This window comes from Nothobranchius furzeri, chromosome 18, assembly GCF_043380555.1.
Source record: "Nothobranchius furzeri strain GRZ-AD chromosome 18, NfurGRZ-RIMD1, whole genome shotgun sequence".
In the NCBI taxonomy this organism is placed as follows: Eukaryota; Metazoa; Chordata; class Actinopteri; order Cyprinodontiformes; family Nothobranchiidae; genus Nothobranchius; species Nothobranchius furzeri.
This window is the reverse complement of record NC_091758.1, coordinates 26,768,890-26,788,332: the sequence shown is the minus strand read 5'-3', so window position 1 is coordinate 26,788,332 and position 19,443 is coordinate 26,768,890. Positions and strand designations below refer to the sequence as shown.

At 39.1% G+C, this 19,443-nt stretch overlaps 2 protein-coding genes and 1 long non-coding RNA gene across 3 annotated transcripts; 2 read left to right on the top strand and 1 right to left on the bottom strand.

Annotated features, from left to right (window-relative positions):
* Positions 1-5,169: 5,169 nt before the first annotated feature.
* bdkrb2 (bradykinin receptor B2) lies at positions 5,170-7,858 on the top strand. Its single transcript, XM_015969832.3, has 2 exons — positions 5,170-5,304; positions 6,522-7,858. Exons 1-2 carry the CDS (start codon positions 5,285-5,287, stop codon positions 7,558-7,560), a joined length of 1,059 nt encoding a protein of 352 aa, XP_015825318.1. The 5' UTR covers positions 5,170-5,284; the 3' UTR covers positions 7,561-7,858.
* Positions 7,859-10,490: 2,632 nt separating this feature from the next.
* Positions 10,491-12,608, bottom strand: LOC129163651 (uncharacterized). The gene is made up of 3 exons (XR_008563444.2): positions 12,478-12,608; positions 10,829-10,925; positions 10,491-10,629 (listed from the first exon to the last, which is right to left on the bottom strand). It is a non-coding gene; the product is annotated as an uncharacterized lncRNA (long non-coding RNA).
* Positions 12,609-16,144: 3,536 nt separating this feature from the next.
* On the top strand, positions 16,145-17,990 carry bdkrb1 (bradykinin receptor B1). The gene is made up of 2 exons (XM_015969620.3): positions 16,145-16,236; positions 16,572-17,990. The coding sequence occupies exons 1-2, from the start codon at positions 16,225-16,227 to the stop codon at positions 17,673-17,675; spliced, it is 1,116 nt and encodes a 371-aa protein (XP_015825106.3). The 5' UTR covers positions 16,145-16,224; the 3' UTR covers positions 17,676-17,990.
* Positions 17,991-19,443: the final 1,453 nt, after the last annotated feature.

The window sequence follows — 19,443 nt, the reverse complement described above, 5'->3', positions numbered from 1 at the left end:
CAACTAATTTCTTTTGCAGATGTTGGAGACTACATAATGTACATAATGCAGGGATGCTGATTTAAACCTTCAAACGGTAGACTGTCTGCTTGTTGGTTGAGTGTGGATATGTTGTCCATTAAAGTTGAACAAAATTGGTGTCAAAGAGCAAACCTAGACAAGTCCATCACTTGCTGGATACAAGTCTAACCAATTACCAGCAATGTGTAGGGTCTGGGGAATTGAGTGCCTTAAGAGCTCAATATATATATTACCTCTACTCATGACACTTAACCCACGTCCTGCAAGAAACCACAAGAGACATGGTCATAAGCCTTCCAAGAGTGGTTTGCTGATTCATATCGACGTTTCTATTTAAAGTCATACAATTGTCCTCATTCCTCAAAATGTCTGATTTGTGACAGATGACATACAGGCTAAACAACAAACTGGGGACTAAACAACACCAGCGACTGACATTTTTCATCAATAATGTATACTAGTGCCAGTTAGTTTTCCACATGCAAACCAGCAACACGTAAAAGCTCTTTAAATACAATAGATGGAAGATCAAATTGCACTCCTGAAACCATCAAATGTTGCACTTAGCGCCTGTCTTGGGCAGCCGGTGGAAACAAATCCAACAACAATATGACACAATGCAAAAAACTGATTACATTTACTAAAAATATGGAGATTTACGAGTGTTGGGATGTTCTTGTGCTGTAGAGTTCTCATAAGCTGGTCATCTCATCCAATAGTCTTGTTCAGAGCTTCTAGCTCTTAGCTTAGTAAATGCTGACATGAAGCTATTATATGTGTGTTGTTTTACATGCACAGCTTGAATAACCTAAAAATCTAAATTTTAGCACAAAAATTTTATTTAAAAAAAATTATACACACAATTGAGCAGATCAAGCAGTTACCAAGAAATGCAGCCTCACTCCTCCCTTACCAAGTAGCTTAGTTGCATTCTGTGGTGATGGCAGACTGTCCTTCCATTTTTTTTATCAAGAGCCAGTGATTGTGATTGCTTAGGTTTTGTGCATGCGACCAACCTGTGCAATATATTTTAGATTTATTTCTAATGGCTCCACTGTTAGTCCTCTCTGTTGGACCAAAACAGCTGACTTAAAAGCCAGAACTTTGTCCTTTGCTAACCTCAACCTTGCAATTTTGTCTTCTGCTCTTGTGTAAACCACAAACTGAGTGCTTGTGTTTGAAATGGAAATCACCAGAAATGTGCTCTACTGTCCAGTTTTCAACTAGTGTATGTCAGAGGCCAAGTCCCCAAACCAGCCTCTTCCAGCTAGTCGGTCTCCACCCTGGACCACAACTCCCAGCATGCTCCTCGCGGGGATTCCCTCCACGTCACACCTAAGTCACTAACCGTGACTATATACGGAAGTCGCCTCTCCAGCTCACCACTCAGTCATAGTTTCTTCAGATCCATGATCAGAGTGTCCAATCAACCTATCCATCCTACGAACTATCTGCTCACAGTAAGTGCTCTTACTTACCTCTGGAAAACCCAGCATCTCCGTGTCACTTCATTGATGTTCGGACGCTCGGGGATTCCTAGATCAAACCGCAAGCCGGCGTTTCACCAATGCTACCACTTCCGCGTCTGTGAAACCACACTCTCTACAGCTGAACTCCTTGTATTCCAGCCAGCCAGTCTGACAGTGTATCAATAGAAAAAATACTTCTGATTGTATTATTTTCTCAAAGGGTTTGCTTCCCAGTCGAAGTTATGAGTTTTAATTTGTTCACACTGAATACGCTTGACTTCACTGTAGGACAAAGTTCACAGATTAAAAATATGACCCTTAATCGCCAGTGAACAGAAATTTACATTGATCAAAATATAAAATTTAAGTGAAAAATTTTAAATATGGAGTTGTATTCCTACATGGTGTCAACCTCATGGATGTAATGAAGCTGGATCGACACGAGATGTGATCTTTTTAGAGCTTAATACAGGTGAAACTTGAAAAATTGGAATATTGTGCAAAAGCTAATTTATTTCAGTATCTCATCTTAGTGTAATGTCCAGAAATGGTCAATTTTCACCTACAGATTGACCTACATGCCACTGGTCATCTACAGACCTAATTCTATTCTCCAAGGTGGATTTTACACTATCTTCCTAAAAGCCCAGAAGGATACCGCAACCTTGCTGACATTTCAGGACAAACACGTTGTCAGCCTGTGTTCCCAAACAAAGCCTTCTCTGATAACATCGCAGGAGTGCCCACTCTCTGAATAAAGTGAACATTTTCATGAAATTAAATAATAATAATGTTTTGATTAATCTGTGCTTAAATCAATAAGGTTGATTGATCTGTGTTTGAATTACTGAAAGTATGAAATGAATTATTACACTGAATGAGTTATATATATGGTAATCAGTAATGTTTGATATGACAAGGCAATTGTCACCCGCACTCAGACACAAGGACAAATTAAAGTTAAACTCATGACACATAGATATTTCTTACCCCAGATCAGAGCATCAGGTATCTCAAGAAGGCATGATGTCTGAGGTTTTCTTGGTAACATCCCTTAACATGGCATGTTCCGATTGGCCAAGAATTCATAACATGAGAATATTAAAACATAATCACTCAGGTGATTCAGCAGTCGCATTCCAGCTTTCCATCATTCAGCATTCAGTTCTAGAGAAAGACCCTGCTCAAAGCTGCCTACCGCTGACACAGCAAACGGTTCCAGCAGAACAAAGCGGATATTGTTCTGGCTCCCTAAGAGTCCTTCTAGACGCAAATGGCTCCATCCATCTGTTGTGACCCAGAAAAAATCTCTGGACTGGAGAGTCGGTGCTGCGGTCACCCTACAACCCTCGGTGCCAGAGGTCATCTGACCTCTCTGACCTTCGGATCCATGAAGAGGGTCTTCCAAAGGGTGAGGTAGACACACAGATAGCGTCTGATGCCTTTTTGATACGATCCAACTTCATAGCTTAACGCAAACCAAATTCTTTCCTTTTTACACCCCAAACTCAGTTCTTCTAGACATGAAGGTTCTGATAACCTCACATTAACATAGTCACCATACATCACATTCCATCCACCCAGATCCATCCATCACAGTAAATATTAGTTAACTTGTCATGTTTTTAATTGTTTGGAAAATAAATTCTTACTTTTATAAACCTGACTCTTTTCTTGAATCAAGACGAAGTGTCCTACAATCCCTGAATAAACAAAGAATCCTAGAATCTTCTAATTAACATTCAAAGACCAAGCAGGTTGGTGTTCTATATTTATATAGAGTATCACAGCTTATTGGTCATAGGTAAAGGTAATATATTAAGCTTTTAAAGCACTAAATTTACCAACCTTACGTTAGACTGAGAGACCATCTAATGGCTCAGGAACCGTTTGCAGGTGTTTCAGATTCATTTGCTGATTAGAGTGTGACCCTTTGAGTCTAGAATATTGAATCTTTTCACAATATTCTAAATGTGAGATTTAGAATATTTGGTTAGGGTTATGGTGGTTAAAAGATGCAAGCCATATAATCATCACAATTACAAGGAGGAACATTTTGCATGTTCTCCCTTAAAAATCATAGAGAAGTTTGAAATTTGTGTTGCAGGTGTGTTCCTACTGTGAGAGACAGCATTTTTTTATTGCAACACGCATCACATTGTATGATTTTTAAATAATGTTTTTTTTTTTGCACCCTGAAATCGCTGACACAAGCAGCCAAAATGAGTTTCCTCTACAGCGTGTCTGGGCTCTCCCTTAGAGATAGGGTAAGAAGCTCAGTCTTCCAGGAGAGGCTTAGAGTAGATCCGCTGCTCCTCCGCATCAAGAGGAGCCAGTTGAGATGGCTCGAGCATCTGGTTAGGATGCCTTCTGGACACCTCCCCGGGCACATCCAACCGGGGGGAGACCTAAAGGAAGACCCAGGACACTTTGGAGGGACTATGATCCTCTGCTGGACAAGGAATGCCTTAGGATTCCCCCAGAGATGTTTGCCAAAGTGGTTGAGGAGAGGGAACTCTGGGCCTCTCTGCTTAGGCTGCTGCCCCCGCAACCCAACCCAGGATAAGCGGAGGACAATGGATGGATGACAGTATGTTTACTACTGTGTGAATATTTTGTGTACATGTATTTCAGAGACATTTTATAACAAATTTGTCCCTCAATTTCTCCACCTCTTCATGCAGACACCACCTATAAACCCACGTTTCCCCATAATTTCATTCCACGAATAAAAAATTTGTGGGTGTGTTTGTACTCCGTCGGTCATGATGTCGTCGTCAGATGTTTTCTGCAACACGTTCTCCGATATGCTCAGTGTTTGCTGCGCTCCTTTATTTTTTAATGATCGGTCAATCACTTTCAACAGACAGTAGAACATTTGAAGGAGTATAAATCAGGCTCACCTCCTATCACAACTCTAAGAGCAGCATTTTGAATCAGATGGAGGTCTATTAGAGAATATTTTAGACATCCTGATCATAAGAATTGTAATAGTAAAGTTCTGAATTTGTATCTTTTTTCTGAAGATTGAGATGTCCTGAAGTATTGAAAGTGATGAGGCAATGTTCATTTGGATCAGAAAATATTTAACGATTCTTCCTAGTAACTGGACCTGGTCAAAAACACAAATATAAACCACAATGAGTCATGAATTGATCATTTTGGATTTACCTTTTGGAAATTTTGCAATTCCTTTGATTGTTGCCTCAATGTATTTGCAGGAATGTTGCATCCTGGAAACCTCTACAACTGTCTGGAATGTTTTGGAGTTATGGAACTAAACTTCTTTCTTTTAAAATGATGAATTGAAATTATTGCTTGGAAATGATCTTCACTTTCTCAGATGGGTGGAAAGATCATTTCTGACATTATTCTCCTCTAAATTAATATTGACGTAAAGGCTCCAGACTCGAGAACTAACACCTGATTTTAGAGCTCTGCACTCGCGCTGATGATCATATATAAAGTATATAAAGTTAATTTCTTTGTTAGCACCTGTAAAACCTTAGAAATAAAAGACAGTAAATGTTCGGATTTGATTAAAACCGAAGCCAGAAAAGAAACATGCTTTCAGTGTATAGTCTTACTGTCAAGTGGACAGTGGATGAACACGAGAGCCAGTCATGGGTTACGTAGCATGCTGACTGCAGGATAAACTCGCATTGCCTTTTTGGCTGACATCACACTAATTGCAGTTTACTTAAAGGGAGCAAGGCAGAGGAGAGTGAGACAGTTACCTCCTAACAGTGGAGCAGACCATCTGGAAATCTCACATCTGGACACACTCAGGGAACATGACTCTTCAGCCTACGAGGTAATTTTGAATTTTAACATTTTTTACACTTCTGTTTCTTAGAAAATCGTGAAAACGTATTTTACAGTTTGTTAAACCAGGAGTTTGTTAGAAATATGTTGACATGTGTAAAAAAAGTAACTTTTATTATTTAGTTAAGAAAATTTGCTTTATTTTAATAAAAAATTCATGAGTGAAATTTTAGGATTTTCTAGATAAATATGCTCATTAGTTTAAATGTCTTTGTTTACATTTTAAAAGAGAGGCAAGTCTTCCATATTTTTTATTTATGTACATACATCTTTGTGTGTCAACTCTAGAGTGTCACTTTAGCTCAGACCATATCAAATGTTTCACATTGAATATTTATAAAACACAGAATGTGAAAAATCATAGAACCAAAATTAAAAATCACTAACAGAATCTATTATTTTCACGGAGCATTTTTAGAAACGTGTGTATGTAGCAGTGAACACACAAGACAGCTGAAACAGAAAGATGATATCTGATATTACACAGGAACACACACATACACACACACGAGAGGATGCTGTAGTGGCCAGATGAGCCTGTTGCTCATTAGTGTAATACGGTAATTACTCTGTAGTCTGACGCAGAAACAGGTAAAATAATTATAACTAGTTGTGATTTATGGCTGCAGTGACAGAAGCAGAAATTAGCATCACTTAAATCAATTATGATGATTTAGGATTTTATTCATTTTCTTTATTAAAGTCTGAATTTCACTCAGATGAATTCTGCTCATTTACACGTCCGGTCCTGTTTTGTTGTAGTTTAAAGTCTGACTGCACTTTGGAAAGGTTGTGGAAATATTCCAATGAGACAAGTCATGAGATGACTCTATGAAGAAAATTTCCACAGTGGGTCAAAGGCCTGGAAAAGATTGTCCACATATAATCATGTGGTAAAGCATTTTATTTAGATGCTTGTCTGGAGGGTTGGGGTTAGTGTACAGATGCTTGTCTGGAACAAATTCTCCGAATTCAACATTTTTAAAATGAGAACTTCTGTAAATAAAAAAAAGAATAAAATTACTTTTTATTTTTTATAAAACCATATTCTGGTAACAGAATATTCATATTTACTGAAACCACTGGAGTAGAAATAAACCTTCTCATTAGTTCATATTACAACAAAAAGGTGAAGGAAACAAACTTTCATTCATTATTCATTCATGTTGTATTGATTTCTGTTTAATAATCCTTCGCTCTTTACAGCATCCCCAGCTTCAACGTCACTCCATCGAACACGGACCGTAACGCTACCAATGACTCCTCCTGTCCAGAGCCAGAGGCCTGGGAATGGCTCTACGCCAATCAGCCTGTGTACATTCTGATCATCAGCGTGTTGGGAATCATATTCAACCTCTTTGTCTTGATGGTGTTCTGCCTCCACAAGAAGCCGTGCACCATAGCTGAGATCTACTTAAGTAATCTAGCTGCAGCTGATCTGGTTTTGGTGTCCTGTTTGCCTTTCTGGGCAGTCAACATCTCCAATAATTTCAATTGGCCTTTTGGTGAATTTATGTGCAAAGTTGTTAACGTGGGCATTAAAGTGAATATCTACTGCAGCATTTATTTTCTTGTCCTGGTTAGCATAGATCGCTACTTGGCACTGGTGCATGCTCTGTCACACGGGAGAATGCGCAGGCCTAAGTATGCCAAACTAAGCTGTTTGCTGACTTGGGGCTTTGGCTTGTTGTTGAGCATCCCCACGTTCATCTTTAGGGAAGTGAGCTATTTCCCGGAGTATGATGTTGAAGCGTGTTATCTGGAATATCCAAACCTCTCAGTAGAGCTGTTTTTTGATGGCTTGTTACTGATACTCAGCTTCATCGTTCCCATTTCAATCATCTCATTCTGCACGTTGAAGATCATTCAAGCTCTGAAGACTAAGGTGATAGAGAGGTTCAACGCGGAGAAAACGGAGCAGAAAGCCACCACCCTGATACTGGTGGTCCTCCTGGCCTTCCTCATATGCTGGGTGCCATTCCACTTGATCACCATTTTAAACATGCTGTCACGAGCCGAAGTCCTCGTGGGGTGTCACGTCTCATCGGTGTTGGATATCTGCAACCAGATCTTCACCTACCTGGGATTCTTCAACAGCGTGCTCAACCCAGTCCTGTACGTAATTGTTGGGAAGAACTTCAGAAAGAAAGTTCAGGAACTCGTAAAGCAGTGGAGCATTAAAAGGACAATAAACTCTGAGTCCACGCGCTCAAACTTATCTTCCACACTCAAAACGCTGGTCTAGAACATCTCTAGTCAACATTCTCCTTAAAATCGTACTTTAGCGAGAAACGGAGGATTGTGATGTACAGTAACTTTATTAACTTGGTGAATGATTCAAATGATTTTAATATTTAAAGTTTTGTCCCTATTTATTTAAGATCTAATTTGTGTAGCAGGGCATGGCAGTTGCTTCCTGGAGAAGAAACCTTTATTTGTTTGCTGCGATTGATTGTCTAATTGCTTTAAAAAATAGAAAATATAATATTCTTTTATCATTAAAGGCGGCTTTTTGTGTTATTTGTTATATAACCAATAAACTAGACAAAAAGCATGCTCTTTAAATGTTGCAAAGCTTTTAGATCCTAGCTGAGTGGGGAAAATAAACAGAGGCATCAAAACAACAGCTTGCTAAGTGTTTTTTGGTGTTTCTGACTCACCCTCTGCAAAGTAAAAAACAATTTGGTCTACAATTTTCCAGTTGCAACACACATGCAACCACTTTTTTGTGGTTTGCACAGACATTAACCTTCTCACTTTGCATTTCTTTCTAGAAAGCAATTTTAATGGCCCAAGTGTTGACTCATTGTGGGCTGTGGGCAAGGGTCCACCCTGAGGTACCCTCAAAGTGGAGTCGAGCTGTGGCAAACAGGAAATCAAATTTTACTGCACGTGCTGGGGCTCAAAACAGTTGTGGAACAATTAACATGCAGGCAGACACAGAAACCTAAAATAAAGTATTTGTCTAAGTGACCTCTTTTAACTTTATTTCATGAGTTCTTCTCTTTCTTTTGCTTCCTTTTTGTCAAATATATTGGATCATATTCCAGTTCTGGTCACATTTAGTAGTGCATTATTTTTTAGAGTTTATTCAAATTTTATCAGTTTTTTTTAATTTTATTTTTTAGATATTTTCTGTTTTGTCCAACAAAGTACTGAAAATGCCCGTAAAGACTCACAACACCACATCTCTGTTGAATCCAATCGCAAGTACCGGTAGATGAAAACTTCACGGTAAAGCAGCACTGGCAACTTAATCCAAGACAGAAACTTCATCTTAGATGGTTAGAACCTCTGGATCCGGGACTGCAAGACTGGGAAACTCTGGATGACTCATTTGGAGTTGATACAACCTGAATAGAAAAGAAAATAACAGTTTTTCTTTCGAATAAACATGTCATGACTGTTTAAATCCGTGATTACATGATGAACCTAAACAGATTCAGTCTCCAAGCTGAATTAAATCCAAATTTTTTCCCTTTGGAAATTGCTAAATGCTGAATATTTTACATTCAAGGCCTTCTCTGGACAAAAGTCTTATCATACTAATAAAGATACCCAAAATCTTTAGTGAACATTGTTTCTAAAACTAACTAAAGTTACAAGTTTCTGCCTGAATGGATTAGGAAATCAAACTGATCTTAAAGACATTGTAAAGAGTAAATCAGACTGTAGTGGGCTGGTGAGGTGTCAAACATTGCCTGAAAACAAGAAAGATTCAACTTTTTCTTTTCTTTTTTTTTTTTTACTTTTAAAAATTACTATTATTAAAAGCTAAATAATCCAAGGAAATAAACATTTTAAGCATTACACAGGATGTGTGTTTGGTGCAGTGAATAAACGGCAATCTTCTGACGTAAGAAGACTGGTGCGTCCCAACTTTAGTGTGAAAAACCAGATGTGTGCACCATCATGTGGCGAGACATTAAATATACTCACAGTGCTTTGCAAGCTCCTCACCAGCTTGTTCCTGAGGTAAAGGGAGTCTCTGTCTGTAGTGTTCACTGAGAGGTGGTGTACACCTCGGAGTGGTCACCTTTCCAGAAGGATGAACGAGACAAAAACCATTCATGAACACTCTCGCCGCTAATGGAAACCAGGGTACCCCCAAAACAGTCCTTACATACAAAATCCACACAGAAAAGGAAATCAAACTGAGAGTCGAACTTCTCCAGCTTCTTGGTGTGAGGCAATAGTGCACCACCATGCAGCTTTTAATGGATAATATCAACGCTGTCATAAAATGATGAATCTAATATCTTGGGAGTAAAACAGGAAGAAAGGATAATGCAGATGGCAAAGATTCCCCTGAGACAGATCAGGTTAAAGTGAGATGTAAGCTGCTGGTAGGCATGGAACACCTGATCTGGATGTGCAAACACCTGATAATGTAGAGTTCAAACAGCAGAAAAACGCTGTGGTAATAGATGTGTTAATCCCAAGTGATGGTAACATAAAGAAAAAGGATCAAAAACTGTGGAAATACCAACAGCTGACAAAAGAAACAAATGTTGACCCCAAGACGTCAGTGGTCATCAGACAGAGTAAACAAAGCTTTGATCTCCACACTAGAAGATGGACAACAGTCCCGCAGATTCCAGGAAAGTCTTCTGCGACCTCTGTACAGAAGGGCTATGTAGAACCCTCAAGGTTCCTCACCTCTGGGAGAGGTCCCAGGCTTTATTACATACTGTATTTTGTTAATGACTAAGGCTTAGAAATGTTGGAAAATGTTTCATTGCTAGACATTTCATAGCTAAATATATAAATAACATTATATAATGCCAATTTTTCATAATTTTTTTATTTTTCTTGAGCCAGTATGTGCTAAAATGACCCTTTACAGGGTTAATGAAAAGTCACTCAGACTCCCACTGCCCCCCTGTGGCCAGAATACCGCACTTGCAACTTCAGACTGGCGGACCGCTCACTGTTGGCCTTAGAAAAATGTTGCTGACGTACCCGGCACTGCAGCCTGATTCCAGCAGGTATTAGATCATGAACACAGCTGATATGTTTGATTTAGTGATGAATCACTCCTGTAGACACTAATGAAGGCTGAGGAGACATTTCAGCAGTTAGCTTGGTGTTAAAAAGACACACAGCAAGAAGATAAGTTTAGCTTCTGGTTATTATAAGTAATAATAATAATAATGAATTTTATGGACAGGATTTCTATGCGCAGCCATCATGTTGAGGGAATCCGTTTTGGTGGCCTGAGGATCAGGTCTCTGCCTTTTGCAGATGATGTGGTGACAAAGAGGAGGCCCGCGGGTATGGAGGACCACTGGCATGGTCTTTTCATTAGCTTTCTCTAAATGTAGAAAACAGCAATGATCAAACTCAGATTTTATGCAGTCTTTTCTAATGAAGTCAAAACATTATCTTGTTTTTGAGTAACACTGAGAAATCTGTATTATGTCCTAGTTTGGACTGTAAAGAGGTTTTACGCATGTTACTATGAATGTGCATCCACTTTTATAAGTCATAGAGCGTCTGTGGTCTAGACTCACCCTTCCACAACAGTATGTCCATTCTGTGTTCTTTGACAGACCTTCATCCACTCTGTTTGTCCTGTGTCTCTTCACACTTGGAGCTCAGATTGCGAGCCTACAATAGCAACACAAGCATTTAAAGTTTTATTAACACTGGTGAAATATTTGCTTCACATATTAGGTACAATTTAAATCTGCTGATGAGAACAAAACCAGGCATGCCTGCAACCAAACAGATATGCGAATCACACCATGCATGTCGGCCCAGCGGGAGAGATCGACAACTCTTTAGTGCTTGCTGTTTTCGCTTTGTTTTTCATGGTTTCTTGACTGATTTGCAAGTGGATTTTTCATGGCGTCCTGTCAGCCATTAACATGTTCCCTGGATATTTGAAGGGATTTTGAGCTACTTTAGAAGCATTGTCACGTGTTGAATTATTGATGAAAACTTGATGAAAACCACAAGCTAAGTATGTGGGACCTCCTTCCATATCTGGATCACTAAGATCCTTCCCAATTTTCCAGGTTTTCATTTTTTGCTCATTTAAATGTTTTCCACATCTGGGCATTGATGTTCACTAATGATGTTTGGCCCACAAAGCCTGGAGACTGTAACAAAGAGACCATGCGCATGAATTTAGTTTTCACATTCGTTACACAACGCGGACAGGCAGGATGGGCGTTTTCCACTCACTGTTCTAGCTTACCTATCTGACTCCGATCTTTGTGAACACAATGGATCACCCAGAGGCCAAGTTGAGATGTTTTGAAAATTTACGTTTCATCCTGGCAATCAGTTCTCCACATGCTAAAGCACGAACAGGTTATTGATGTGTTTCCTGTATGCGATTGCGAGGAAACTAAAGCAGAGAGCAGGGGAAGTCTTTTAATTGTTTGTGCAAAAGGAAAGTTCACTGGAAGTGGATCAGATGACAATCAGCAGCAAGCAAACTAAAGAGAATTACTAAACTTAAGATATATTGCACAAAAAGTTTTGATTTAGAAATATTTGCTTATTGTTTTAGTTTATAAAAGGTGTAAATATTACCTGTTTAAATCTTTGCACGACATGTTTACTATATAAGGGAACTCATTATGAAAAACCTCTTTTTGACTTCTTGCAAAGTAGTATGTTGTCTTTGTGCCTCATTCCCAATCAGCAACATTTATTTATTGATTTCAGACAATATGCAACTTTCAACAGGGGGTTCATTCATAAGAAAAGGCCTGCAGTCAGACTCTTCAGTTAAAAGCATTTGTTTTATTGTTTTGTGTTTTGTGAGAAAGAAAATAAAAGTTATGTTGCTGGCTTGCTGCATCTGCTTAAACTACAAATGTTCCTTGGAAAACAATTATTATTCCCTTCTTTCACAGAAAGCACGTGTTGCATCCTTTGTGAAAAACAAGAAAAAAAAAAGTGAAAGTAGAACACAATGCGACACCTTTAGAGAGAACATTATGTTTCTAATGGCCAAATGCAGTCTAACTTGTTTCATAAATAAACACAAGTGACAGACATGAAAAAACAAAAAGATTCCCATGTGAATCATGGCAAACTTTCTGAAATGCACAAATAGGTTCCAGTTCATCTTAGGTGTGTTCTTGCTGTATCGTATTTCTAATTCCATGCTGCAGTTCTTTTTTAAAACACAGAACAGTTTTGTTACCTGTTTTCCCGCTACGTTTCGTTTGTGGCTGCAAACTTCCTCAGGCTGACGCCAGTTCAGACCTACCAACCTTTTATGAAATACACGACTTCCTTTGAACTTTAGTTTCCTGCTTCAGGATGGAGCTTGTTTTTCCACGACTCTGAGTTTGGATCCTTGACTGACCTCAAGTGTTGAAACTGGCTCTTGCATGCATTCCTAGAATAATCCCTAAGAATGAGGATCATCTCCAAGAGCTGCATGGAAACAGTCTGCAGCACTGACCAGGCATGGCATGTTGCAACAGCCCAAGGTTTTAGCAGAGGTGGAACGTAACACATTACATTTACCTGCGTTACTGTAATAAAGTAGCTTTTTTGTGTAGTTATACTTTTTAAAGTTATTTTTAAAGTCTATATTTTTACTTTTACTTGAGTATGTTATCTTTTTTTAAAACAATTGTACTTTGTTACATTTTCAGTCATATCTGTTGCTGAGTAAAACAAAAAATAGGCTTAGTAATACATTTTAAATACTGCGCTTTGCAGCATTGGAACAGAATGAGAGACACCAGCATGAGTGCCGCGTCTCACCCGTGAGGGATGTGGGTGTACACTTTTTACAACGAGGACGTTAAACAGCCACACTTTCCTGCAGTTTTGCTCAAAAACATTAGTCCGGTCCCTGTGATTCACTCACTGTTTGCCCCCTCTTTCCTGTTGGATGAAACCCACACCTTCGCGCAACAGTATTATGTCTGTATTCTGCTTGGTTCGGTAGCCGGACTCGGTTTCCATCTTTGAAATGTAACTGTTCTGCACGGCAGCAGCAAAAGAACATTTACCGCTCTTTACCAACGGATTCCCAGCGTGCTCTGCTCATAGAACGGGAGACCTGCAGCCTCTGTGACATCTTCTTTGTGCAAATCTACACTTAACACTGGAGCTAATTCAGTTGTAAACATTATGTGCTCCATCCCTGTTTGTGTATGACCTCTGAAGTTGCTTCTTGATTGCACATATATGTAATGATTTAGCCTGTTTAATTTTACTCATGAATAAGAGATTAAAGTATTACAAAAGCAGTTCAATGTGGTTCAATTACTAATTGAAATTATTCTAAAATAATGCAGTGTGTCTGCGTGCAGTTGTGTGTGTACATGTCTTTATATGTTTATGTGGACACATTTTGAACATAACGTAGTGCAATGATTTAAATTACATGTTATTTAATAAGCCATAAGGCGTAGGATTCCATAGGCAATATGAAATCCACCTTACAGATCTGTGAGGTTATTTTAACCAGAAGATTGGAACTTTTTATTGCAGGGATTAGATAACAGCTTTGTATTCACTCAGAGACAACAGAAGAGAGAGAGTCAAGTTTAAAAGTTAAGAATTTTATTTCTAACAAATCAAACTAGACTGACTTTAAGCACTAAATTTATGGTGTAACTAATGTGGATGAGACGGTGAATGGATGACGTGTGATGTTAATCAGAACCAGCAAATCCGAAGAAGCGATTTGTTCTGATGGGAACTGAAGGTGATGTTTTCGCATTAAGCTTTGGTTAGGAGGTTCATAAACACATGAGACACCATTTGCTGGTCTACCTACCCTTCAGGGAGTCCCCTTTAGATCAGGAATGTCGAGGTCTAGCTCGACCTTCTCTGGAACAGAGCTGGTAGGAAAAGCAGCGGTTGCTGACCAGTCCAGTCTGTGAGTTACTTCCGGGTCGTGACAATTTGTTGGTGTCTGGTGAGACCCAAACCTAGGTCTTGATGGTTCAGCTTTTATTCTGAAAGGAACTTTTGCAGCAGTTGGAATAGCAACACATTTTTCAGCTTGTCGTTTGTTCTTTTTGGTTGAAGAGGATAGTTCAGGATTAGCCACTCCATCACTTTCTTTGGAACGCTTTGACCTGGCGTTAGAGATGACGTGGGCATAGTTTTATACTTCGGATGTTATGGTTTATGGTCAAATGAAAAGTTGACAGAGTTACCAAACACCATCAAAACCCCGCCTCCGTCAGTTCTGTCCGATTCTGATTGGATCAGTGAAAGGAATGTGTCATGTCTTTTTAACGCTACGTGAAATGAGTCTTGTTGGAACCTTTAAAGTCATTGTACCTTTATATTCTATAGGACTATGATAAAGTAATTAATATTTAGATTTCACAGATTGGTAAAATCTTATTTGTTGACTAACACTTTGATGGATTAGCTTTATTAAGATAGAGTTCTTTGATTAATTAAAAGAAAAGAGTTCATTCTTCATTCTTCTGTTGAGCTGAAAATAAGCAGGTTAGAAGGAATGCATGAGACCTTGAGACCATATCTCATGCAGACTAGTCTTGTGCAGAGGAGGGAAAAAACATTCATTTCATTCTGTTACAGTAACATGAGGACATTTCCACATTGTGGGGACATTTTGCTGGTCCACACACTGTTAAACTTGGCTTTAAAGGTTTGGTGTAAATTAACGTTTAGTTTAGATTAGTTTGGGTTAGGGTTAGGAATAGAACACCATTGGTTATGGTTAGGACTGATGTATGAGTTAGGCATAATACAGTCACAAAAATGAAAAAAATAAATAAAAATGAATGGAAGTCAATGGAGGGTCCACACAAGCATATAAATACAAGTGTGTGTGTGTGTGTGTGTGTGTGTGTGTGTGTGTGTGTGTGTGTGTGTGTGTGTGTGTGTGTGTGTGTTGTGAGCTAGCATTGTGATTTCACATTACTTAGTTGTAGCCATCTTTACGCTGACCAAGCTACTTTGAGAACATTTTATTTACGATACTTTTTACTTAAACTTGAGTAAAAAAATTACCAATGTACTTATTCTTAAGTAGGATATTTCAGTACTTATTCCACCTCTTGTTTTCAGAATAGAATAGATCAAAAAGTGGGGAAATCCACTTGCTACAGCAGCACATACACTTGAAGAAAATAATAAGATTACAGGTAAACACACAAAAGTAACGCACTATTGTTGTAACCTTCAACCCCTAAAAGCAATAAATAAAAAGTAAACTTATGTTGCACATTTCTGCAAACACAAGGGACACTGACATACTCATGTACATCCGGTATTACACAAGTATTGAACACATAGTGAATATTACATTGTTATTACAGGAAAATGCCAGTACCAGTTAAACTGAGGAGTTATACATTCTTACTGCAGAGGAAAGGAATAAATATTGTACCTTTCTGACAAACACAAGAAAAAAAGTACACTATTTGTTAAATATCCACTTTTTATCAAAGCATCTGTTAAATTTTCATGTTTAATTGGCTTGAGTGAGAAACAAATACTAAAAACATTAAAACGAGTCGCTTTAATGTGTGCCAAGTAAGAGGACACGAGCATGTGTGAAAACAAGTGAAAATTGCTTGCAGTGTAAATGACTGAGTGGTCTATAGACTTGAAATACACCATCTTATAATCATTATCTCATGAAGAGATCTTCTCCTAAATGTTCTGCTACAGTAAAATCTCCTGCACTCAGGTTTAGGAGTCTTTAACAGATATCGTGTCCAGTTGTTTATATGTGCACAGAGCAAATCTTGACTCTTTCCCAAACAAGTTGATATATTAAACTCTTGGCCTAAGGGTGTGGAAGAATTTGACTATATATACAAACCTGCTTGCAGCAGATCCCACTTTTCCTTTGTGTACACCTACCAGTTGCTCGGCATGCACAGCCTCCAGTTCCAGATGTAGCTTCTATCATTAGCATTTTGATCATCTGAGGATAACTTAAATGCAACTGGAGGTAAGAACTTATTCCATAACATGTTCCATTTTGTTTTCTGATCTGAGCATCAAATTCCAACGGAAGGCATAAGGACATCAAGACAAACCTTCATTTCAAATAGTTAGGGCAACAAAGTTTTGCATGCAAACGTTTTGATGATTAATGCAGCTGTTTTAATGATTTTGATAATTAAAATACCGCAGCTAATGGGGTGTGGTTGAATGTGTTTGAACAAAAAACACTTCTTATAACTGAAGCTTATTTGTTACAAAACTGAAATGTGGATTTTAAACCAAATCATAGAATTTGCTAAATAGTCTATTTGTTTATTTTTTTATTTTTTATTTTTTTAGCTAATGGAGCGAATAAAGCCAGAAGCAGCAACCCAAGCATGGTTTGAAAACAGCAGCCTGATCTCCACATTTGAACCATCAGTCTCCTCAGATCTGGAGCTCGTCTACACCATCGTCCCTCCTTACATCTTCACCCTATCCCTATTAGGCCTCCTCTTCAACGGCTTTGTTCTGGCAGTTTTTGCCGCCCACAAAGATCGGCTGACTGTAGCAGAGATTTATCTGAGCAACTTGGCCCTGGCTGACTTCTCACTTCTCTGTGGCCTCCCTTTCTGGGGAATGAACATCCTGAACAAGATGGCCTGGTCATATGGAGACGTTTTATGCAAACTTGTGAACTCTGTCATTGTCATCAACTTCTACACCAGCATCTACACCCTGGTCATGATAAGCATCGACCGCTACTTAGCGCTGGTGAAAACGATGAAGGCTCGATGGCTAAGACAGACAGTTTATGCCAAGATGATGTGTGTCATCGTGTGGCTGCTGGGACTTCTCCTGAGCATTCCATCCATAATCCATAGAAAGGTGAAATTTAATGAGGAGTCTGAAACCACGTACTGTGTTCTGGATTATGCTCATGAAAGCTCTTGGAAGCTTTCCCATCAGATTCTGATGAACCTTCTGGGTTTTGTGCTCCCTGTTCTGGTTATTGTTTTCAGCAGCTGGAACATAATCAAGGCTTTGGCGCAGAGGACGGAGAGTACAACTGTTCATGACACTAATGACTCAAAGGCTACGACGCTTGTATACATGGTTACACTTCTGTTTTTATTGTGCTGGGGTCCATTCCAAGTTTTCACTTTCCTTGACATCCTCTGTGACATCAAAACACTGGATGAGAGATCCTGGTCTCACACTCTCGATGTAGGAGGACAGGTGTCTGTTTACTTGGGCTTCCTCAACAGCACCCTGAACCCACTGCTGTATGTCTTCTCTGGACAGTACTTCAGAAGAAAAGTTAGCTCCATCTACAGAAGGGCGAGACATCAGCGTAGAGAGTCAGACATGACTACGTATCAGCGTTCAGTGGTGTCCACTTACTTCAACAGAACAGAGCAAATAAAACCAGTGGTCATTTTTAATCCAAAAGACCAAATGTGACCGTGATGACATCCCACCCTCCTCTTTGCTTCTTGTGTATTCAACACAGGATATCAGTTTCAGTTTTATCGTAACACTTGATACGATAATAATGACGCTACACAGTTAAGCAGCACTTTGCACAGATGCTTTAGGTAAAACTTCGAGGAAATAATGGATACAAAGAGAGTTAATGGGTTCTGAGAACAAGAAATCGAAGCAGAATTTATGATAACTGACTCCATAATTAAACTTGCATCTGAGGCAATCAATAAAACATGTCTGTCTGTATTTTTTTTTATTTCCTCTTATTAGCTTGTGATGTTTTCAGATGTAAAACTGTAAAAGAAAAACGAGCTCATTTGAGTTTGCTTGAACCTCATTTGTGGATCAAAATGTAGTGCAGAACTGACTTTAGAACCAGTTCTTTGGGTGGTTCTGTTCGAAACTCTAATGTGTTTCGCAGGAAAAAAACCTTCAGTGTCATTTTTTATTTTCTCTGACAGATATAGGCGAATTTGTGGTGCTGTCTGGTGGTATTCAGAGTAGAATTACTCAGTTTGTGAATGCTGATTGATCATTTTAGAGTGGTCAACAAATATAATCAATATGGAAACATAGCTCATAAATTCTATTTAGAAAGGCAATCAAAAAGGAAATGTGTTTTCAGTGTTGAGTCTTCAAACGTATTGTTTCCTTTGGAGTCACCTATCAACAAGTCTGCATCATTTCTCAGAAATACAGTTGCTATGATTCTGCAAAAAGTTGGTGACTCCAGAGTTGAAACCGAAAGAATAGAGGCAAACTGCTCAATAGAGCTCCGGACCCCACGTGACTCTCAGTTAGTAGACGCCATTTTGGCATGCAAAAAAGGTAAACAAACACGGATGTAACCATGAACATGAACGGGATCCGCTTGGATTTTACTTCGTCGGAGTTTACTTCACACTTTAAAACAGAAGAAATCGTTTTATATAGTCAGAAATTAAATAGACTAAACATCTCCGACCCTTACCGTGCCCCTGGGATACTTTTTAAAAATGCCAGAAGCTGTCGGAGCGGACTTCTTACCGGCACAACACCGGACCTGACCGGGGAACCCCTTGGGATTTACCCGGAGGAGCTGGCTCCGGCGGCTGGGGAGAGGGAAGTCACGCTACTGCCCCCGCAACCCGACTCCGGATACGCGGATGAAAATGGATGGATGGACGGACAAATAACAGATTTACACGTAAGTAGTCTCTGTGAGACAGATAATAGCGATCCAAAGTGCTTTTTATGTGTGATCTGACAATTGATCAACCATTGCTTAAAAATTAAATACAGCTTAGCCGGTTAATTGCTGTCATCATAAAACACGTAAACGGCAGCACGCAGAACTCACGAGGCAACGTTTTACGTGACGTTTACTTGTTGCTATGAGTAATAAGACAGAAAAAGCCACGCCAAAATAAGTTTAGGAAGCCCACTAAGAATCATAATAAAAGCATTTAAAATAAATACCACACACAGTTGAGGAAACGTTGGTTTAAGTACCTGATATGAAGTGGTCGCTGCATAAGCGAAAACCTTTACTCTCGGGATCCCACAGCTTCCTTTTCGCCCGGTCACTAGCGCGTTTTATTACAATGATCCAACGTTTGCGGCGCTCCGGATCTTGGGGAATTCTGTAGATGGCTCATTCCTTATGTCGTCGGCGTCTGTTCTGCATCCTGGGGCACTACAGGAATCTACCATATTTCCTGTCTGATTGAGTTTTCTGACAATAACAAATAGTCCAGCTGCCGGC

Bases quoted from the DNA above. Each gene is read 5' to 3' on its own strand.
- bdkrb2 (XM_015969832.3), top strand. From the start codon at position 5,285: ATGACTCTTCAGCCTACGAG. The intron at 5,305-6,521 runs GTAATTTTGAAT...CGCTCTTTACAG, and splicing joins ATGACTCTTCAGCCTACGAG to CATCCCCAGCTTCAACGTCA.